This window comes from Pseudopipra pipra, chromosome 3, assembly GCF_036250125.1.
Source record: "Pseudopipra pipra isolate bDixPip1 chromosome 3, bDixPip1.hap1, whole genome shotgun sequence".
In the NCBI taxonomy this organism is placed as follows: Eukaryota; Metazoa; Chordata; class Aves; order Passeriformes; family Pipridae; genus Pseudopipra; species Pseudopipra pipra.
Window position 1 is genome coordinate 28,946,676 of NC_087551.1, and position 23,023 is coordinate 28,969,698.

Genomic DNA, 23,023 nt, shown 5'->3' on the forward strand with positions numbered 1-23,023 from the left:
TTCCCTTTCTTTTCCACCGTCAGCATTTTATGAGTGCTCTTTCCTTATCTTGTTACAGGCCTGCTGGCTGCGAACAGGGAACCAATACGTTAACCAGCCTGTGCTCCTCTGGAATTTGTACACAAGCAGAGACCTCCACAACGCTTCCGAATCGGTTCCAGGAGGAAGGTTGGGATAAAAGGCTCTGCTGGCCCCAGAGGACTGGCAATGGGAAAAAGGCACCTTTCACCTAGACGTGGGGAATTTATCACTGGCATGGAGTTGGCAGTGGGTGAAAGCCCTGTTTTGTTACTGCTGGCAAACGTGTCGGCAGCTTCCTGTGGGTTCGAAGCGGCTGGGAGCCTATCAGTCGGTCCCCGATAACTCTCCTGCCTGCTTTGCCAGGGAGGTGCTGGAGGACTGGGATGGAAATGGAGCACCTCGGTTGTGTCCGAGCTGGTGCAGCAGGAGCTGGTGCTGTCCTGGCCCCGAGCTTGCCTCGGCTGTGAGGAAAGGCAGTGGCGTGCTTCCCTGCTGCTGCAGGCCGCTTGCAAGCTCCTGGGGTGGCTCGGGGACTCGAGACGGGACACACGAGCCCTCTCTATGGATCTGAACGCTCTGAATCGCAGGACAGGACAGACGGGTCACGGCATCCCGTTACCCTCCTGGCGCGGGCGGGCTACGAGCCAGGATGCGGTAGCGCACAGGCAGCTACCAGTCTGCTACAGCCAGGGCAAAGCCCGCCCAGGTCGGGGACCCAGGGAACGCCGCCCGGGAAGGGCCGGTGACCCTTTAAGCGGAGTCCCCGCCCCGTCCCGCCCCGTCCCGCCCCGTCGGGCCAATGTGCGCCGCGGCGGCCGCGCCGTTTGTTACAAGTTTCCCGTCGCGGCGGTCGGGAGGGACCCCGGGGTGGCGGCGCCCGGCGGCGGCAGCCGGGCGGATGGGATGCGGTGCCCGCCCGGGACTGGCCGGGTGGGAGCGCTGCCATGAGCGGAGCCCGGCGCCTCGCCCGGGGGGCTCTGCCGTCCCGCAGTGAGCGCTCTGCGCCCCGCGTCTCTTGTCCCCTGCCGCACGCTGCCAGCTGGTACCTCCCTCCTCTCTGAAGCGTAGCTGGAGAGGGGGTGGAAGGCAGAGGAAGTTTGGTGTTTAATTTTTTTCTTTAGGCTTTGGAGAGGGATTCCCTGTGCCTCCCACCACGCAGGGCTGTAGGACAGAGTGCGGTGCCGGAGAGGGAAGGGGCACAGCTGGGAGCGGCTGTCCGGAGCCGGCCCCCCCGCCCGCCGCCTGTACCTGGGGTGCTGGATGCGAGCTCTGCGGAACTCCTCCGAGCGTAGCAGCGGCTCGGCAGATGTAGATGCGTGCGTGTGTGTGTGTGTGCTTAACCCTTTCTTGGCTCCTCGCATTTATACCATGCTGAAGATCCTCACCAAAAAGCTCAGGAACCAGAGTTTGAACGAAATTCAACCTTTCCAGCTAAAGGTAAGAACAGCCGGGTTTGTCTCGGTTGTTTTTTGAACCCTTCAGGTGACTGCTAACGGGGCCTTTGAGAAGCTGGAAACTTGTGCCGTTTATTATGCTGGGTCAGTTTCCTCTCAGCCAGTGTGGTCAGGAGGAACTGGCCTAAGCCGTATTCCTCTTAGTTAAAGTCGTGTTCCTTTGCACTCAGAATTAGCCTGCACAATTCAGATAATACACAAAGGTGTATAAAGACAGATGTATCTCTCTGTTCTTTAGAATTTTTTATTTTTGACGGGATTCATGTTTAACTACATAGGCATTTGCCTAGTTACCTTTGTATGTGTACAATCTCTAGTCTCCCAGCCCTTGCCAGGCTAGAACCCCACTGTGCTAGGTACTGTACAAACATGATTTACCTAAAATGCCTTTCAGCTAGTTATTTGCATTTCCCTCCCTTCTGGTCCTTAAGGCCAGAATCTGAGCTGAAATTTTTTCAGACTGGCTCATTGCATTGACCCGTGTCTTTCCAGATTATTCTTAAGTCCTTTTTTTAGTGCTCAAAATAAAACTGAGGATTCAGGATAGGGACTCTGTAAGCCCTTCCTGCCAAACACAAGCAGGATTTTTTGAGCCATATACAATGGGATAAAAATGGAGCCATGATGAGTGAGTTAGGAAAAAATACCAGATCCTGATTTGTCAAAATTATGAACCAAGGGATACCTCCTGAAATCAGCAGTTTCTCTGGATTGGCACCAGTACTGCGGGAAGTGTAGCACCTGGCCCCAAATTAAAGAAAGGATCTGGGAAAAGTAGCAGCCCTTGTTGCCTGAGCTGGGGGCTGGGGATCTGTATACCAGACTCTGGTGAAGTCTTTTGTATGTGTTACACAGAGGCAGATTGCCGTGTGGCTGCACTTCTGCGCAGTCACTCTGGACAGGCTGATGGCAACTTGGTTAGAAACAGTGCTGATGTTTCATCAAAGTTTGCTGTACTTCTTCCTCTGGGGATTGCACATTCTGTGGTTCTTGGGGGAGGCAGAGTTAGATTTTATTTTTGGAAGTAAAATAAGGGCAATGCTTTAGGTTGTAGTGGATTGATTCAGTGCAAAGTATCTTTGCAGAGGCAATGGGGATTTTTTTGAACGCTGTTTCTGGGCCTTGTGACTGTGATTGCCTCCTTTAGCTTTGTTGTTTGTCTCTTGGAGCCTCAGGTTGTGAAACTGTGAAAATCTTTGGAAGGAGCTCTCAGAGGTAGATACAGCCTTCAGGATGCTTGGGAGCATGCAGGAAAATGTGCAGGAGTGGGTATCTGCAGCCATTTTGTTCATATTAGTGCCAAGGTTTTGTGCTTCAGACAGGTGGTCTGCATTTTAACAGGTTTAGTGGAGAAAGTTAAGCTTGCACTGTTCCTTGCAAGGCTAACTCATAGCCCATCAGAGGTGTCTTTGCAGCCTGCAGTGGGGAGTGGTACAATGACTGGTACACATGTGCATGGGCAGAAAGCCAGCCTTGCAAACTCTGGGTTTAAATATGTTTTGTAGGCCTTTGGGGACCATGTGCAGCTGCCTGGTCTTGGTTGAGCCTTGTACCAGCATACTAATTGCTTAATGGACTGTGCAGTGCTCTGTCTTAGGTGTTTGACCAGAGCTCCTTGGAGGTATGGAGCCAGGATAGGTGTCGCAGGTGGTGACTAGTGTGGAAGCTCCCCGAGGCTGCACTGTGCATGGACCCTGTGTCAAGGACAAGTGTCCTGTACGCTCTTGCTCTAATGCCATCAGATGATGTGGGGCTGCCAGGCACAGACCAGACTTCTGCCTTGTCAACCCTGGTCTGTGTCTGTGCAGGTCTGTATGTATTCTGGCTTGTGTGGTACATGCATTACTTAAAAGGTCCAGTGTGCTATCACTGAAACCTAGTGAAAATTTAGTTAGGTGTGAGCACAGAATCAGATCTCTAGTCCTGTAAGTAGAGAATGAGCATCAAGTTTGGATACAGTAAGAATTGATCTGCATCCACCACCCAAATCTAGAGCTTTCTGAGCTTTAAAACCATTGTGCTTAGCTGCTCTCCTCCTTCATTACCCGCTTGCTTTTGCACTTTTTGACCTTTGTGGGAAGTTCCCAAATTCAAGGGAAAGCAAGCTGCCGTTGTGCTCCTAGCTTACAACTGCACTGCCATTAGGCAAGGTTTCAGAAGACTGTCCTTGGGTGAATTGTCAAATAATTTTTACAAGTTTGGAAGGTTTGACCATCCTTGGATTGGCATCCAAGCTTTGGGAATCTTTTCAGGATGACATTTCTGCCCATTTTTGTACCTTGTGTCCCAAACTGGTTTACTGTGGCTGTGATAAGCCTCAGTCTTTCCCCACTTGGAGAAGCTGAGAGGATGCCATTGCATCCTGTAAGTGAAACCAGGAAATACGCAGGCTTTAGGTGTTGATGTAATGGACTTCTCTTTTTCCCTACTAAAGTTGGTCTTTAGGCAGTTAACTATGGCTGCTCAGAGGACTTTGACTCAGGAGATGTGCTGGTGTTGCTCAGGAAGTTAGCGTCCCTTTGTTACCCTTTCACCAGAAGTCACCGTGGTGGGAAGCGAGGGATTGACAGACTGATGTTTCGCCTGCTGTTAGGGTAACGTGCTCAGCCAGCAGTTTCTGATAAGGGTGGCTGGGCTGTCAAGTGTGATAGTTAGGGCTCAAATTTGAGCCCCCAGCCTTGGAAGACTGCTAACCTTGCTGTCTTTACAGAGTTCCAGAATGGGTAAGGTTGGAAGGGACCACAGTGGGTCATCTGGTCCAACCTCCCTGCTCAAGCGGCGTTATCCTAGAGCACATTGCACAGTATTGGATCCAGATGGTTCTTGAATATCTCCTGTGAGGGAGACTCTACGACCTCTCTGAAAAGCCTGTTCGAATGTGTACTCGCCTGCATAGTAAAGTTTTTCCTAATGTTCAGGTGAAACTTCCTGTGGATCCATTTCTGCCTGTTGCCTCTTGTCCTATTTCTTGGGACCACCAAGAAGAGCCCGGCTCCATCCTCTTGACACCCCCCCTTTAGGTTTTATACACATTGATGAGGTTCCCCCTTAATCGTCTCTTCTCGAGACTGAGGGAGCTGGGCCTGTTCAGCCTTTCCTCATCAGAGAGATGCTCCAGTCCCTTAATCATCTTTGTTGCTCTCCACTGGACCTTCTCCATGTCTCTCTTGTACTGAGGAGCCCAGAACTGTACACTCCAGCACTGGAACACTCCAAATATGGCCTCACTAGGGCTTAGTAGAGGGGCAGGATCACCTTCCTTGACCTGCTGGCTATGCTCTTCCTGATGCACCCCAGGATCTCATTGGCTTTCTTGGCTCCAGGGCACACTGCTGGCTCACAGATACCTTGTTGTCCACCAGGACCCCATGGCCCTCCTCTGCAGAGCTGCTTTCCAGCAGATCAGTGCCCAGTCTGTACTGGTGCAGGGGGTTATTTTCTCCCAGTTGCAGGACCCTGCATTTGCCCTTGTTGAATTTCAGATAGCTCTTCTCTGTCCATCTCTCCAACCTGTCAAGGTCCTTCTGAAGGGCTGCACAGCCCTCTGGGGTATCGGCCACTGCTCCCAGCTTTGTCATCATTGAACTTGCTGAGGAGATCTCTGCCTCTTCATCCAAGTCATTGATGAATGAGTTAAACTGGACCCAGTATTGAACCTTGGGGGGCACTACTAGTGACAAGCCTCCAACTAGACCCTGTGCCACTGATTACAATCCTCAGCCAGTTCTCAATCCAACTCACTGTCCGCTCATCCAGTCCACACTTCTTATGAGGATACTGTGAGAAACAGTGTTGAAAGCCTTGCTGAAGTCAGTGTAGACAATAGCCACTGCTCTCCCCTCATCCATCGAGGTACTTGTTTCATTGTAGAAGGTAACCAGGTTTGTCAGACGTGATTTACTTTTAGTGAACTAATGCTGACTACTTCTGATCACCACCTTATCATCCATGTGGATAGACATGGCCTCCAGAATGATCTGTTCCATAACCTTTCCAGGAATTCAGGTGAGGCTGACTGGCCAGTAGTTCCCAGAGTCCTGTTCTTGCCTTTTTTGAAGACTGGGGTAATATTTTCTTTCTTCTAGTCCTTAGGCACCTCTCCTGATCTCCATGACCTTTCAAAGATGATCGTGAGAGGCCTAGTTGTGGTGTCTGCCAACTTTCTCAACACTTTTGAATGCATCCCGTCAGAGCCCATGGACTTGCAGATGTCAAGTTTTCCTAGGTATCTTCCCACTGGACGCTTCTGTCCCTGTAGCAGGGACAGTGTGTCCACTCCTGAGCTGTTGTACTTCATCGTCCAGTCTGTTGACTTAACAGCTTCAGCTCTTCAACCTTCAGCTTCTGTGGCCAAATCCAAGAAAGGAGATGGTGAATTGCCTGGTGCCTCAATGGTCTGGTGTTATTTGCTAGAGATTAGGCCAGATTCAGAACTCTCCAGTTTTTGACTGACTGTTAGATATTGAGAGCCAAAAGCAGGTCTGACTTTACAGGTTAGGGATCATCTTTGATAAAAGCTAGCAACTAGGTCTGTTCCAGAGCAGACTTCGTGGGACAGGAGAGAAGAGTAAGAACAGGAAATTGTCCCACACTGTAGTGAAATGCTTCAAACAAGAAAAGTGAGAGGGGCGGGTGACTCAAGGCCTGAGTTTTTATGTTGGTTGTCCAGTATCACAGCCTAGTACATTTTTTTTTTATTATTTTTTTGCATAGTTTTGGACTGGTAGCCCCGAGAAGCCCTTTCTGAACTATAAGTCAGATTGATCAAGGAGCTTTTAAAATGCATATCTTGGGCTTGCATTTGGGTTTATGTCGTGGAGTACTGATACTGAGCCTTTAGAAGAAGTATTCTTTAACCAGCTCTGTGAGCCTTCTGCAAATCAAATGCCTTGTTCATCCCCATAACTTAGGGTAGGGGTTTCTCACACAAATGTTTCTTCCAAATTTCTCTTTAACTCTTGTGGCCTTGCATATTTATGTAGTGGCTAAAGTGTGGGTGTCTGTTTTCTGAGTTTTGCTTGCAAGCAAGCTCCTTGGGGCAGGGAGCATCTGGCTGGAACAAGTCTGTGCATTGCCAGTCAAACTAAGCCCTTAATTAGTGGCCCTAGGTGTTATCAGAATGAAACAGTTGGATTGTGGTGTGTTAAAAAATTAACTGGCTGGAACATGCTGCTGAAGAAAACTGAGCACTTTAAAGGTGGCAATTTCATTCCAACTTTGCTGTTGACATGAACAACTTTGGAGGTGATATAATTGATTTTCTAATCCACAAAAGTTGTTAAATTACTTGGTGTATTTATTTTCATCCTGGTCAGAGATAATTCAGGCATGTTTGTCGCTTCCTTAATGTTGATGAAGTCATATTGTTCTGATGAGTGTTCTGATGTCAGAGAACTACATTTCTCTGCTAGGTAATTTTAGCCTTACACTTAGCCAAGAGAATTGTGGACTAGGCACTAACAAAGCTCTGCTCATATACCCTTGCAGTTTGTGTGTGCATGCAAAGTGCTGGGGACCCGCAAGTCACGTCAGTTTATTTTCTCCTGGCATCTGTATCCAGAATCAGCTATGAGACTGCGGTCTGTCTGAGCAACTGAGGGGGCAACTGGGAATCGTTCTGATCCTTCCTATAGGAAGGGGGTTGCTTCAGTTGGCTCTGCAAAGTGAACCTCAAACTTTCAGGGAGTGACTCCTGAGTCACTGTTCCAGTAGTAGCTAGTTATTCTGCAGAGCCAGGAGTGTTATTTTTTAACTCCTTAGACCAAAAAAGAGTGGAGTAGCATTGTTACTGATGCACAGTGGGTGTGCTTTCAAAGATCTGTGTAGGGGCTCATGCCTAGTATGAATGAGGACAGACTAATTTCTGTCTTTCTTTGCGCTGACTGCTTGTCATGTGTCACAAGTCTTCAGGCTGGCTGAAGACAGCTTAGCACAGTGAAAACATAGCTTTGTCTATCTGCTGTGATGTATGCAGGTTTTTTCTCCTTCGTGGGTTTTTCAGCAGATCCCACTAAACAGGTTCATTCCTTTAGGGCTGGAGGACTCTGTTTTACATTGAAACTTTGCCTTTTCTTCTTATTAACAGCTGGTATCATTAGATGTTTCTGGTTTGTCTTAATCTCACTCAGGAAAGGCACAAGCACCTGCATGAATGTGTGTGAGTACAGTTGTGACTATTGTCACATATTCATAGAATATGCCTAATGTTAGGCTTGAAAATGAATATGCCTAAAGTTAGGCTTGTGATAATTTGGACTAAAAATACATTAATGGGTCAGAAATGCTGTGATAGATACTTAGCCAAGGCAAAGAATAGAACAGGCAGTCTCAGCTACTTTAAGCCTCAAGTTTTTGAAACTTCCGCCTGAGGCATTGTAAAATAAGAGGTTTGCAATTCTTTCTACTTGGCTTCGAAGATCTGAATCTTCAAGGGTTGTCATCTTTCCCATGTAGACATCCAGCATTGATAATCTCCTGTAGTGACTTAATTCCAGAGAGTGGTATTCAGACAAATTGCAGATATTGCAAATACAGCATGATGGGGCACTCATTGACATTGGGGAAGTTCATTGAGACATCCTCTTAGATTGCCTTTATGACTGATAAGAAAATATGGACTAGATTAAAAAAAAAAAAGCCCACCTACCAGTGTCATAAAGAACTTGTATTTCCCAATTCTTGATTTTTAATTTGAATGAAAAATTGAGTTCTGAAAATGCTGTACTATGCTGTACTTTTTGACTTTGGTATTTCAGTAAAAACAGATTAATCTATTTTGCTCTGATGGATAGTGCAGTTCTTAATTTTCTGCTGTCATGCACTGGCCTACAAGTCCTGAATTTGTTGTACTGTTTGGGATGCTAAATGTTTTCCTTAGCAGGAAACTAGCTTATATTTGAGGTGAAAGTAGAAAGCAGAAACAGGTCATGATTTATTTTAATTATGGCTTTTGCAAAAAAGTGGGTTCACCTCTTTTTAAATTGAAAACCAAGGTTTGCACATGCTTAGGACACCTCTGTGGAGTGGTGGATGGCACCACTCTGCTGTAATGTGCCCGTTTGACCAGCTTCCTTGGCTGTTCCTGGAGCATGCCTGGGGTCACAGAAGTGTTGTTGGGATGTCTCAGTACGAGAACCAAGGACTGTATTCCCTTTTCAGTGGGAAATACACTCCCACCCACATTGTAGGCAGCACCAACCCCTCCTACCCACATGCCTTTATCTGTAACCCCTGTTCTCCTGTTCAGTGGGATTCAGGTTGCCGGGTGACCCAACTCATCCTAGCAACCAGCATCACAGGTATGTGTGCACTCGGGGCTGTTTTCTGCTGCAGTAACTGCTGTACGTGGCTGTGGGCAGAGCCTGTTTGTCCTCTTGCCACCATTGACCAGCAGTCAGCCAGCTAAGCTGTTTTTGAATAGGCACCAGCACCACCCACAACTACTCAGCATGAACACCCAGGCAAGGATTTAGAAGAAAGCCAATTAGTTGTGACCTTTATCTGCACTGAAAGCTTTCCCTGTGCAGCACGAACTCTGCTGTGACCCAGGCCTAAAAGTCAATGTAAAGGACATATGGCCCGATGTGACCTATGCAGAGCTGTCTCCATGCCAGTCTGAGCACAGCCCAAGCTGTGAGGATACAGCTGTGAGGATACAGCTCCACGCTGGTGGAGCACAGTTCAAAGAAGGTTTCTTCTGAACTAGTGTGGTCACTCCTTGAGGGTGGACAGCTCAGGGTACCTCTAGGCTCATCTCCCCTCTTGCTACCTTGTTCTTGCTTTTTATGCCCATTATAACCTCCTCTGTGGTATGGATCGGTCTATTTGGATGTTGACCTGGCCTCCATATGTACCTCACTCTATATCATATTGAACTGTTGTTGAAGGACAGGCATTTTGAAGATGGGGCATCTTGGGAGCTGGTTGTGGCAGAGGGAACAGATCTTACATGGTGAGCAGTCCTTTTCTTTCCCCCCTGCCCCCTCTGTAATCACTGCAGCTCACTAAATGCTTAGCTAGGTGAACTTCTGCTCTTCTCCCATTGAGACAGCCCTAGCAGAATGGGAGTGCCATGACAGAGTACCCTTGTGAGGGTACATCATATGAAGAGCTCTCATGGCTGCCTCTCTAGTCCAGCCTTGATGGCTTCATGGAGGGTGAAACACTGTGAATGCTTATAGAAACTTCCTGTTGGACTTGGATGTGAGAAAGTATCTTGAATGGAAGATTTGCACTGAAGCTGCCACACAGCTGTATGTGCAGTTATCCAGATCCTAATTCTTTCTAGTTGTTTCTAGTGTTGGCATGGCAGAATGTCATCTGGGGTGGCAGGAGCTAAGAGCCCAAAGAAGGTTCTGTGAGTGAATATCAACTTTGCAAGCAGCTGTTATGGACCAGTCTTTGTTTCCAGCCCTCTCCTCCCCCAGCACTCTTAGCCAGGCAGCTCAGCATCCAGGCTCAGTCCTGCTGCAGAGGCACTTCAGCTTGCCAAGGCTTGAGTTGTTGTGCTGGGAACAAATCAATGCCTGTGCCCCATGGGCATGTGCCTTTTAGATGAGTTTTGTCAGGGACGAGTTGTGGTGAAACCTGGGGAGATGTCTCCTAGGCATGGTAGACACTTGAGGCTATGGGTTGCCTTCTCTAATGTCATGACTGGGTTAGTTGGTCGTTGTATCCAGCAAACACATCTGAGAAATGCCCTTTGCAGCTTGCCTGGAGTTGCCTCCCAACCCTTGTTCTGGCATCAGCCCATATGAGAAAACCTAAGAGCTCAGGGCTTGAAACATCTCCTGAGGGATTAAAAAAGGAAATCAGTGCCTGAGGAGAGCTTAGGTGTCCTGAGGAGGTTTTTATCAGTCATATTTCCCATTTCATGGATGGGTTCACCTGAGGTTTTTTGCCTGACTGCAAGACAGATGTATAAAAGGATGAGAGATGCCTGGATTAAGAATTCACAAGTACTTCAATATTCATAAATATTCACAATGAGAATAGGTGAACCTTGGTTTCTGATATTTCTAGGGACCAAACTATTGATTGACTTTGGGCAGCTGATTAATTGATTTGTCTGGGATACAAACCTGGTTTTGAGCCACAGATTTCAAGGAGATGACACAATTCAAGTTTCTGATAGCATAAAGATCCTGTCCCCTCACATTTACTTTGTTCAGAAATCTGTCTCATTTTACTCCTTCCTCATGGGTCACATTGTTTCCATGATGTATGCTGTTTTTTATTTAACTGATGATGTCCTTACTTCTTGGCATGAGAACCCACAATCTGCCAAGCTCTATATGGGCATAAGATGAGAATAAAATTTCCTTTGGTTGAACAGGGAATTTCCCATCTTGAGGAAAGGTGCCAGGCATGCAGCTATGTTCTCCAGTTTGCTGAGAGTGTGTCTGGATGTAAGCTGGAAAAATATAAAATAATCCTTCCATATCCTGTCACCCAGTTATTATACACAAAGCCAAGAGGCTGTTCCAGACAGTTGTCTGCAGCCAGATTGTTTTTGTATGTGTGTTTCTTTCTTCCTTTATAATTTTTTCTTTATTCCTAAGAGTTGGTTATTCCAAAGAAATAAAAGTTCTTCAGCCAATGGCTAATTAATGGGAGAGAACAGTGGTATTTGGTGTGGAGCATATGAAGGGAAATAATTTAGAGACTTGAAAAATCAGCAGCTTCCCTGTATATGGTTTTGTTCTCAGAAAACCCTTTTTTCTGACTTGGACAGAACAAGTCATTCTTGGGAAACCTCTCAGTGGTATTTTGCAGAGGGCAACAGTGCAGTGCAACTTTTCCCATCTCACTGCTGAAATGGTACGTGGGAGTGCCGCTTTATTATGTGGTGCTTGGACACTGCCTCAGTAGCATTCTGTGTTGAGGGAGGTGAGTTGGATCTGGAGGAACACCGGATCTGGAAGAACACCGAGTTTGTCCTGTGCATCCCCTTATGTTGTGACATTGCAAGTAAGTGCATGTGCTCTGTATCCCGCTTCCATGAATGGGGCTTAGGAGCACCCATCCTGTGTTAGACGTACAGTTTGCCCCAGTATCCTGCAGGCACTGGAGGCAGGCACCTACAGGAGACCAAGAACATCACATATTTTAATCTTGAGTTCTTCTTGAGACAGAACTGCTGTCTGTGCATTAGTAGCCCAGTAGACTTCTTTTACCTAAACCTATTCATTTTACCCCACCAAATCTTTGTAGGGTCTTCGCATCCAGAACATTCTGTGGCAGAATGCTTTACATCTTAACTACACATTGCTGAAGGATCACGTGTTGTTTGTTTAGGACCTGCCTCACTAATTTAATTTTGTACTTTCTATGTCATATATTGCTAGAGAGTAAACATATGTATTGGAGAAGAGAGTAAATGTTCAAATTCTGTCTTTGTACCACCAATCTCTAGCCCATCCCTCCACGTTCAGATGATATGACAACCCCTTTGTCAGATTTTCCCAACTAGGAACTGCTTGGAATCACACTGCTTACCAGGAAAGGCTCTGGTGCAGCGAGAGCCATTGCAAGTTTTTGCATGCCCCTAACCCTTACTTTAAAGTTGCCTGACCAGCTGGATCAAAGATCTGATCTGAAAGGATTATCCTATATTACTGGCTTGCTCCCCGATAAAACAGAAGTTTGGTGTAAATCCAAATGCTGCTTGCACTCAAAGGGGTTAATGTGGGATTTTGAGGAGAAGCCTGAAATGTTTCATGTGCTCCAAATGCATTTTCCAGCCTGACTGTAAGGCATTGTTTCTTGTGTTTGCAAATCTGGCTAATGTAGTTCTTTATGGCTGAGCAGAGGTGAGTGTCGAGTGAGGTCTCCCAACACAAGCAGCTTCTCCTAAGCTAAGGAAGTATCTCAGGGCAAAGGCAGCTGCCCTCTCTGGGCCTTTTGAATAGGGAATGGAAAAACTGTTACCAGATGTGTTGTTTATGCCAGCTGCTGTCAGCCATACTTCCCTGGTTGAGGGGACTTGTGGAATGCTGAGGAGTTGTTGTAAACTGTCAGAGAAGCTGGCCTGTGCAAAGAGACCTTTTCTCATCACAGCAGTGTAATAACTGAGCTATGCCAGTGGGGCTGGGGTATGAGTTGGGAGGGGTGTGTTTAAATCCCTGTGGCAAGGCAGCAATGGTTGGCATTGGTGTCAGCAGCCATCTCCCATCCTCCCTTCTCTCAGTAAATGCATTACAGATAAGATTAACTATTATAGGTGCCTCTCCAATTCTAGGTGTCCCTTTACTGTCTTCCTCTTATGTCTGAAAGGGTTGTCAGCCTGTGATAAATAGTCCTGCTTTTAATCTGAGTGTTTGGAGCTGAGTTTCGGCAGCAATTGGGCTGTAAATTACAGATGGATCTAAGTCACTGTATTTTAATGCAGGGTGGATGAGGCCCTGTAATGAAGGTCTTTAATTCTTCAGGCTCCTTTTGTCTTTCTGGACTGCTGTGCTTTGTGGCGTCAGAATAACGCTGCTCCTGCTGAGTTCAAGCCAGGGGGATGCCAGGGCTCCAAGCTGTGAGCTGTCAGGGGAGTTGACCTCCTTTGCAAAGAGATCTCTTTGCACCCCGTTTTGTGCGTTGCTGCTTCTTTCTGATGGGTGCTCCCCAACACTTTGCCACCTTTTTCTTTGTTAATTCTCTTCTAAAATATGCTATATCCCCACATAGGATGAGAAGGTCTTACAGGTGAATGCTAGTCTTCATGAGAATCCTTGAAACTTGGGTATAAATTAGCCACTCTTGCAGGTGACTGCCAGCTCAGGCCAGCCTGTGCTGGGTATTTGTACTGAGTAGAAGCTGAGTGGTGGGAGGAAGGTAGGAGACTTGTGGGAGACCTACTGGAAAGTGGTGAGCTTTACTTGCAGGTAGAGGTGGAGTTGGAGGAGTGTATGGTTTCTGTCACTACAGTAAGAGCTATAAACCAACCTCTTAAGCTAACAACATAGGCATAGTTTGAGAATTTTGTAAAAGTTCTTGCTGCCAGAGAGAATGATACATATCACAGCATGGAGCTGCACCATTCCCCAGGCTTCTGTACTGCAGAAGTGCTGTTCTTTTGTGACATAGTGGTCTGGGAAGTCAAGGAGGAAATGGAAGGGTTAAAGACTCTACTGTGGTAACACCTTTGTTACCAGCCCCCATCCACCTTTTGAGTGCAGGCTGATAGACTTTGGTCTATCTGTAATTTTAACACATGAAATTTATAACCTGTGAAATCATGGCCCGGAACATGACTGCAGCTATGTTTGATCAGAGAGATTCTTGTTCTCATAATGTCTTTGAAGATAAATAAACTGAATGGGGTTCTCTCACGTCTGTAGTATTTTTAGTGCTCAGGATGAGAGTCTGGGTGTGTTCTGCTTGGAAGGCCTTTTAAAGACTGATTTTTTTTATTTGACAGCATTCCTTTTATGTCTTCGGTTGTCATCCAAGTATGATGGCTGATGGGAGGAGTGTGTGGGTGCCTATACCATTGGTAGAACTGAGTCTGTTCTAGTCTCTTTGCAAGTACTTCTCTCCATCTTGAGTGGAATTTAAAAGAGTGACCTTTGTTTTACTCTTGTAACAGTATCTGCCTGGAGTGTTTGAAAACAGACCCAGGATGGATAGGAGTCTGAATTGTAGGCATCAGGTGCATTCACTTTCCTGTGTTTGGGGAACATCGGATGTCTGCTGTTTATGGTGAGTCCATGTGCTCATGCACCATAGGCTCACTGAGACTGTATACTATACTTTTCTGGATTGATGGTGAAGCATCGGGACTTGCTTTTTTTTTGTTTGGTTTTTTTTTTGTTTTTTTTTTTTTTTTTTTTGTTTGTTTTTGTTTGTTTGTTTTGTTTTTGTTTGTTTGTTTTTATTTTGCAAAACTCCCTGGTGCTTTTATCTTTAGTCTTCCCTTGCAAAATTATATCAGCTTAGCCCTGGGAAAAGCCAATGAAGATTTAGAAAAAGAGGTTTAATGCACACTCTGACTGCTGCAAAGAGAGCTGATGTGGGGCAGATGAGAGAGTGCAGAGAGTCAGCTGTGTTCTGTGGGTTTGGCCTGAACCATGTTTTGACCAGACTTTGTACCCCTTCCCAGAGCTGAAGTCAGCCCCACTGTACTTGTCCCTGCAAAGAGTCCTCCAATTTACTGCACTTGCAGATGAGGATCCCCAAGACTAGGGCAGTGCCCTATCTTTGTTGTAGTTCTAGTCAGGTTTGGCCAGAGGTGTAAATTCTTTTCAGAAGCTGTAGACAGTAGATAAATGTAATCTCACCATGTAAATAGTAAAGTCAAAACACACATATGTACGTGTTTGTGAAATTACAGATGGATGAGAGAGAGGACTTAACAGTAAGAGCACCATGCATGTGCCTCCTCACACCCATGCACCACTCATGTCCTCACTATTCTGTGTAAGCCTAGTGCTTTCCTCTCAAGATCCAGGTAACCCATCTTAAACCTGTGCTTCTGGAAATCAAGTTCAGTCATTGTTTCTCAGAGGAGAAGCTCAATTTCCATGTTCTTGAATTAATGACTCCCACCACTTGCACCCTGAGTGTTGCCAGTCACCATGTTTGCCTGTGTCTGTGTACACTAAGCACTGAACAAAATTGCAGATTTGGTTGCCTGGAGTGATTCTTTGCTTCTCTCAAATCTATGAAGTTAAGTAGACTTCAGGGCCATGAAGAAGATGATATGTCTCACTAAATGTGCAGCATTCCTACAACAATGGGGATTTTGCTGTCTTTGGCATGGGACTGGCCTAGAAAATAACGGCCTCGAGGAGTGTTGTGTCCCACTGGCCCATTCCTGCTTTCACTGACCCAGACAGCTGCTCTGTCAAGCAGGACCGTGTTCAAGGGTTATGAACCCTGGGTTTGAATTGTAGCCATTTGCAAGGAAATGGGGAAAGGAGTTTGAAGGCAGACCTATTATGAAAATTAAAAAGGAAAATAATAACAATGTGTGGGGGAAAAAGACTTTAGAAAAGCTTTTCCAAACCAGGACTGCTCTGGCTAGAAATTTAGCTGTTGAAGGACCCCAGCTGTAAACCCCAGAACTAGTCTGGACAGTCATATCTCACTTGTGGATGTTTGATTCTGCTACTTTTCTTGAGGAGAGAACAAGTCTGTTCTACTAGCATAAATTTTCCCTGTAATGCTGAATACCTCTCAAATAAAATTAAAAGAGCTCTTGGGAAAGGAGTTACATGTTAATTTGAAGGTCTGTTTGACTCATTCCTTCCTTCTTCATGTTGTTCCATGGCTCAAAACTGCCTTTTGGTGTCTCATCATCTCCCTTGTTTTCCAACTCTCTCTAATTCAGAGTTTCTTATAACTGGGAGGATGGCACCTCCCTCATTCAAGATCAGGCAGTGTCCCATGGCAACTGCACCAGTTGTTGTCCTGGAAAAGTAACGCCGGGGAGATTCAGTAAGGCGTTTTTGCTAAAGCCAAGTAGGGGAGGTGGAGAAGAGCCAACAGAGAGCTCTGTGCTGCAGGTTGCCCATGTCTGTAGCAGCTGTGGCAGGGAGAATCTGAAATCTGAAGAAATGGAAATCAGTTCCCCATAGCAGAGGTGTCAGTAATCATTGGTGAGCTCATCATCCCTTTCTGGTTTTGTGAGAGAGACCAATTTTGTGTGAGACCAATTTCAGCAAAGTCTCTTTCCAGGCCTCTTGGAAGGGTCTCTACTTAGTTGCAAAGATTCCCTGGAGTGGTCAGCCGCTACTGAATGAGCCTATATCACAAACAGCCTTTTATGTGGCAGCACTGGTAGCATTTGCCTCTGCTGAGGAAACCACCCCCCTGGAGGTAAACTCTTTCCCTCTTTCCCTCCTAGAGGGAAATTGGGAATTATGCCCTCCAGACTGTGTGCATTCTTGATTCAAGCTGGAAACAAGGGGTTGCCTGTGGTCAGTTGTATCTTTGTATTATCTCCCTCCACTGCACCAAACCATACTGTTAGTGTTACAGGTTTTTAGGATAATGCAGCCTTTAGGTGAAGCCTGTGGTGAGAGTTATATTTTGTCTTAGAAGTGAGCTTCCTTCTCCTTTGTAAGCTCACAGATGATTCTTAATGTCATTACTTTTGATTGTATGATAACAGCTTAGTTTCTCTTCTGTAAGCAAAGCAAAGAGGAACTGCACTTTAACAGGGTTGGGCTTTTTTATTGTTTGTTGCATTTCAGGGCTTTAGACTTTAATGGTCATGAGACCCTTTAGGAGGTGGTCAATTCCAGCTGCAGCTAGTTACCATTACTCAGTTGACAAGCAGCAGTGTGGTGAGACAGATTTTGTCTCAAGTTTTTTCTTATATCTGCTAGTGTCTTTCGTATTGAAACTCCCTCAAAGGTATAAGCTTTGCACTCAGTTTTCCTTAAATGCCATCTGTTTATTTTACAAACTCATCTTTCCTTACTGGACATGTATGTAAAGTCAAATTCATGGGGAAGTTTGTTCACATTTTCATCTAGCACAGAATGAGTCCTTAGCCTGACAGAAGGCATGTCAGGTGCTGGAGCTGAAGGACCCAGGTGTAAGACAGATTCTCATCAACAGGAGAGTGCTCTTTGATGCATTTCCTGAAGAAAGACGGAAGGGTGGATGAGCCCCTGTCCTTTGTTTTCAGGATTGTTTTGTGCCATGGCTTGTAAACATTCAAATATGTGAATTGAAGGTTTTCTTTTATTCTCCTTCATTTTTCAAAATGTCAGTTATTGACTCATCTAACTCCTATTTTAAGCATCTCGAGCCAGTGGCATTGTGCAGTAGCTGTTTGACCTGCATGTGCTAGATGTCATTGCCTCTTTTTTGGAAGCAGCACCATGCCATACATTGACATTTATGTACTACAAAAACAGAAGTTGATAAATTTCCCATGCAGAGCCGCTAAACCTCACTGAAAACCTTGCTGTGTCCAAATGAAAGGTTTTTATGTGGGAATGAGCCACAGACTAAGGTCAGTACCTCTAGGGTTAGAATGGGAGCCTTAGCTTTTGTAACAGAGACAGGACCTCTGTCTGTCTGTACAGCAGCTTGCACAATGGCACCTCAGTGTCAGCTGTCCCCTCTGTGAACTGCTATGGTACAAACAAGGTATTATACCTGCTCTGGGGACAACTAGAAGTCTCTCTGTATTTGGCAGTGTTCCTCAGTGCCAGCTGCCTTTATTAAATGATGCGTGTGTGAATACGTACAAGAAAATTGTAGTTGTGGTGGGAAAAACAACCCCCTGCATTTATTTCAAGAATATAGGCAGTGGGGATAAAACTGTGCCACTTGCCCGATTCATCATTTGACAGTTGAGAAAGTAGTTTAAAGACTATCAAGAAAGGAAAATATAATTTTGATTTCTTGAAGAGCGTTGTAAATATAGAAGGGCAAAAGGTGATTTTAAAAAAGGAGGAGAAGAAAAGTGTCAATATTTTTTTGGGGGGGAACAAAACCTGCAAACACAACCCTGGAGGATGATCACAAAAATAGGTGTGTTGGCTTAATAGCTGTCAAATTCAGTATCAACCAGAATTTTTCCATTATTATTGTTTCTCTGCACCTGCTGTATGTGTCTTTCATAGGCACCTAGTTACTCTTTTGGGCCTCTGGGAGGCTGAAACACTCAAAGGATGTTTCCCTAGGGTGGTGGAGTTGAAATGGGTCTTTATCAGTGTAATGGTTGCATGCTGCCTCATCTTCTTTAAAAGTCAAGCACAGCACATCAAACACACTTAAAATAAAAACACAGCATGAACCTGTTGCCACTGAATTCTGTAGCTTGTGAGACAGCTAAGAATGATGGCAATGTTTGTTGTTATTCTGAATAAAAAGGTGTAAGGAATAGTGAAGTTCATCTTGTAGTGATGATGTTATTCCAGAACTGTTTCTTATAAAGGCTTCTTTAAGTATTGCATTTTCCTTTGACTTATTTTGATTTGGCCGTTGCCAGACACAAACTAAGCTGTGTAGCTCAGAGGTTAGATCTAATAACTTCCAGGTATGCTCTATGCAGCCAAACAAAAGTCACTTTGGGTACAAGGTAGGTAAGGATTTCCTCTGCTTAAGAAACTCGGTAGCAGTGCAGTCTGTCTGACTTACAAAAGCTTGGTTTCAGATCTCTCAAGCCTCTCAAGAGGCAACTACCAAGTTTGTTCAGTGTTAGAACATAGTTTGAGTGAGTAAGTGGGTATCTGTATATACAGCAAGTGGTTTGAAGTCCACTGGCTGATTGAGAGCAAATGTTCCTGAAAAGTCTTGATAGACAAAATACGTGAATTTTCAGTACTCTTGGATCATTCAAGGATGTTCAGCGGTACTGTCAGATTCTGTCCTGGAGGGGACAGCATTATGGTATTGTTTGCATTTCTGTGAAATACTGTTATTTCTGTTACATTCTTCAGGGTTGTCTTGTAGGAAAGCAAGATGAGTCTGTTCAGTGGTGGCTGGTGTGTGAACCTTCAAGGGGGAAGTGTTGGTACATACACAGGATGGCTAAAGTTAACGTGCCACTTTCATTTGTGGGTGCCATGCAAGATGATAGTGCTGTTGACAGGATGTGTCTTTATTTCGGAAGTGGAGATTTTGGAGATTCAGTTATCCACGTGATGTGGATGTGGTAAGCCATGATGGTTACAAGCTTCGTGTCTGGGAACCAAAGGGCAGGATATGTTCGTTGTGCTTGGGAAAGAGTTGGTGGTGCATTAAGGTAGAAATAGCGGCAGGTTGCGTGTTTTGTGTTGCTGCAAATAAGAGGATACAATGGGAGTTTGAGGTTGGGAGATGAGGATGTGTATACAGGGAGGTGCTATGGCTGGGTGTGTGTGGTGAGGTGGTATGGATGCCTGCAGGATATGAGAGTGGGAGGGTGGGGGAAGTGGCTTGGGCAGCAGCAGGGCAACATTCAGTGTTCACAATGAAGCCTTTTCTTTCTCCTTGTCCCCTAGATCTCCTATCCCCCAAGTGATGAGGACAGCGATGACTCTGAGGGAGAGAACCAGGAACTTGCTCAGATCGACAGAGGTAAAGGGATGAGATAGGAGGATCCTGGGATACCACAGCTGAAGTCCATTTTGCTTTTCACTTGTGCTTTTGCAAGTGCCTCCTTCTCAGTCCCCAGTGTACCACAACCAGATGCTTTAATTAAGTCACCTTGGAGCCTTTGAGACCTCACAAGGAGAAGCTAGTGTTACCAGATGCTGCAGTCACATTTTTATTACCAGATAGACATTGTTAACCATGTGTTAAGGTCTCAGTGTTGCAGACATGGTCCACAATTGTGCCAGCAGCAGAGCTGGGACTAAAAATTTATACAGGTGCTTTTGCACCTGTATTATCTTTGTTCTTGGTTTCCTCATCCTTGCCATTTTGACCTTCATGTTCCTGATTCCCCTCCACTCCTTATCTGATGAGCTCTCTCCGTTCCTCCTGTACTGTTGGTATTGGGCAGCCCTATTCTTGCAACTAGCTAAGGGTGTTTGATAGAGAAGAGACAGGGGCTCTGATATTGTTTCTGGACTAGGTATGAAGTAGCTTAGAGCTGCAGGTGAAATCTGTAATAAACGCATCTCTTGAGCTGTACTAAGTCTCTGCCATTTTTGCATGCCCTGTGCCCACCTTCAAGTGGATTCTTATGCAAAGGCAGAAGAAGTTAAATTCCTGACTCATGTCAAATCAAATTCAAATCCCTGCTCCGTGTGCTTAACATAGAAAGAGCTCAGCAGAAGAGGTAAAGTGTGCCCAGTTTATGGCTGAAGGCAGGCTCTCTTGTGTGACAAGTCTTGTAATAGAGGACTTGTATCTCCAGAAACCAGATCTCTCTTATTTCGGCCACAAAGGTGACACTTAACAGTAACGTAACTTACTTGCCTCTTCTGCCCTGAGAACTGGTCACTAGAACTGAATGTTTTTAGCTAGAGCCAAGTGCTGAGCAACACATTTGTAAGATCATGTCATCTCCATCTTCAGGAGATGAGGTGTGTGACAGGTCCATGTTCTTGCTCCGGAACTAGACTTCCAGGTGACAGCTTGAACAGGGATGTATAGCTGTCTGGTCTAAACAAATGTCTGGAAACTTCCAAAGGGTAGCATTCAGCTGGGGGTGTTTCATCTGGGGAAGAAAAGGTGGGAAAATAGCTCAGAAGTTTACTTGGGAGGAGATAAAAACAACAGGTCAGGAGAAAACAGGCCAAATTTATTAGGGCATGGGACACAGATCTGCTCTGCCATTCCTGTATCTCCTCCTCCCACTAGAGAGAAGACGGAATTGTACCTTGACCCCTCTGGCCACCAACCAGCTCCAGAACCAGGATAACCAATGCTGCAAGGTTCGGGCCCTCTTCCATGCCAACCTTGACCGCCACAGCTCAGAAGAGGAGCTGGAGCTCATCAACCGTGAGTTTTCCGCAGAGAAGCGGAAGTGGTCCCAGGTCAGCAGGCTTGCCTGCTGCAGCGACGGCAACAACACCTCCTCCAGTGACGAAGAAGTGAAGAACTTGTGCGCCATGTCCTTCCGGCCTGTGGCAGAGCAGGCCGATGGCCTGCATGCCAGCCCAAGCCCCGTGCTGTTCAGTGCCTCCCCTCCCAAGAGACTCCAGCCCCTGGTGCGGAGCCCAGCCTCCAGACCTTTAATCTTCACAAGCGTTGGGGCGGGCCTTGAGCAAGTCATGCCCTGTAAGAGACATCGACAAGGATATGGGGATAAGGTCAGGAGGCCCAGCCTTGACTTGGAAAAAATGCAGCAGGTAAGGCAGAACTTCATGTGAGGAAAGTAGCGTTGCTTGAAAAAAGAGATGTTGTAAGCAAAGACAGAAGAGTGTTTTTGAGGCAGGGCTCAGTAAATTCACAGAGTTGCTTCTTGTGGTTGTGTTTCCAGGGGCGTAGCTGGTACTTCTGCTCTCTGCCTCAGATAAACTAGGACTAAGTGTAGATACCTGTCTTGAGAGGTAAAGCTGCTGCTGCTTGAGTGGCTCCTGCTACAGTTGGGCTGTTCTCTTGCTACCCTCATTAAGAAGGCAGGACTTGTATTGTCTGGTTCATTGCATGGCACAGGAACAAAATAATTGGAGTTTGCTTTTGAGTTACCCCTGCTGCCATGATCTGGCCTATATCACTTACTCCAAAATAAATGATTGCTTAGGGATGTATAAAAAAGACTTTTGATGAAAGTGGTTGTAGACTTGATGATGATAGCTATTTCCACACAGTTGACCGCTTTGGGCCCAGGTCTCTTTATGCCTCCTAGGAGTTTTATAGCAGTGTAAAACAGTGCTTTTTACCTTCTTAACACTTTAAAAACACAAACTGTTACCAGTTTGCTCTAGATGTAGTTACTCTTGATTTTGCAGGACTTTTGTTGGGGCCTAGGATTGAGGTGTGTAGTTTGCATCGTCTCTACGGAGCCTGAGAAATGGGGCATGCCTGGTACTGATGGGACAGGCTGCCCTGTGCAGTTCCCATCTGGTGCCCCTCTTTCAAAAGGCGTTGCTGTAGAGTTAGTATTTCAGCTCTCTTCATTATTTGTTTTCCTTTTTGCACTGATGTAGTGTCAGTTTGAAAGAGTATCTGCAGACATCTGCTGGCCCTGCTAAATTGCAGTAAGTTAAAAACAATTATTTTTAGTTCTGAATTTTCTCTCATTAGGGAAGAATTTCACTGTCTCTGGTTGGTTGAATGTACTAGTTTTAACCTTTGTAACAACAACTGCTTTAAGCCTCCAAGATGGACCCACTAAAAGAAAGGACTATGTATTTATTTTCTAAGATCTATAAAAGTTAGAATTCTCCATTTCCCCATTACATTGCTGCTTGTTCTCAGTCCTGCTGGCAGCATACGTCCCATGAATGCATAATGCAGAGACTTGTTTTTTCAGTACGGTTTTCCTCATCCCCTCTTCACCCTTCTAGCCAAGTTTCTGATCACAGAACATTCAAAAGGCCCAGTCTTGCATTTCACATCACCCAAATCTTCTACTGATACTGACAGACTTTAATTAGTCTCACATCCTTATGAGAGGAGAAGAAAGCTGGTAAGCCTGTGGCCAGCCTTCTTTTTTTTTTTTTTTTCTTTTTTTTCCCCCCAGAGTGCACATGAGTAAATGGGGAAATGTTCTTTTTGGCCCAGGTGATTTCTGATTTGGATCCCAGGCATAGCACCTGCCTGCTCAGCCTTAAGTTCCTTTCAGTACTGTGTTTGGGAGTGTTTTGGTGTGAAGGTTAGGGGCTAATTTAAATAAGCTTTCCAAACTGTTGTGTTTTTTGGGGGGGAAACCTTATGAGAACAATTTATTTCCTGGTCTGTCTTGCTCTCTGTACTTCTGAATTGACTGTAGCAAAAATTTTTGCAAGAGAAGTTGAAATCCAGAGTGGAGGTGGTGGTGTGTTTTTTAAATAACATTTTTACTGTAGATGTCATTAACATTTCAGGTTATGGAAATCATGTTACAAAGAGAGGATAGTCAGTTGGTGTTTGTAATTTGAAAGCAAGTGTACTGTCAGGGATGACAAGACACATGCATGCAAAGTGAGATGCAGCCTGAATATTTTAAGTGTTTGGTCATTTGT

The 23,023-nt window shown here is 45.5% G+C and overlaps 1 protein-coding gene across 5 annotated transcripts in view; it reads left to right on the plus strand.

Annotated features, from left to right (window-relative positions):
- The first annotated feature begins 818 nt into the window (after positions 1-818).
- LOC135411183 (uncharacterized) overlaps positions 819-23,023 on the plus strand; it is a 58,603-nt gene continuing 36,398 nt past the window's right edge. For 2 of the 5 annotated variants that reach the window (XM_064648443.1, XM_064648445.1), the window contains exons 1-3: positions 819-1,458; positions 19,409-19,484; positions 20,715-21,205. In XM_064648443.1, coding sequence (XP_064504513.1) covers positions 1,282-1,458; positions 19,409-19,484; positions 20,715-21,205 — 744 coding nt within the window. In that variant the 5' untranslated portion in view covers positions 819-1,281. Of the gene's footprint in view, positions 1,459-14,063; positions 14,166-19,408; positions 19,485-20,714; positions 21,206-23,023 lie in introns of those variants that run through there. The other 3 variants (XM_064648442.1, XM_064648441.1, XM_064648444.1) reach the window with 3 other exon arrangements.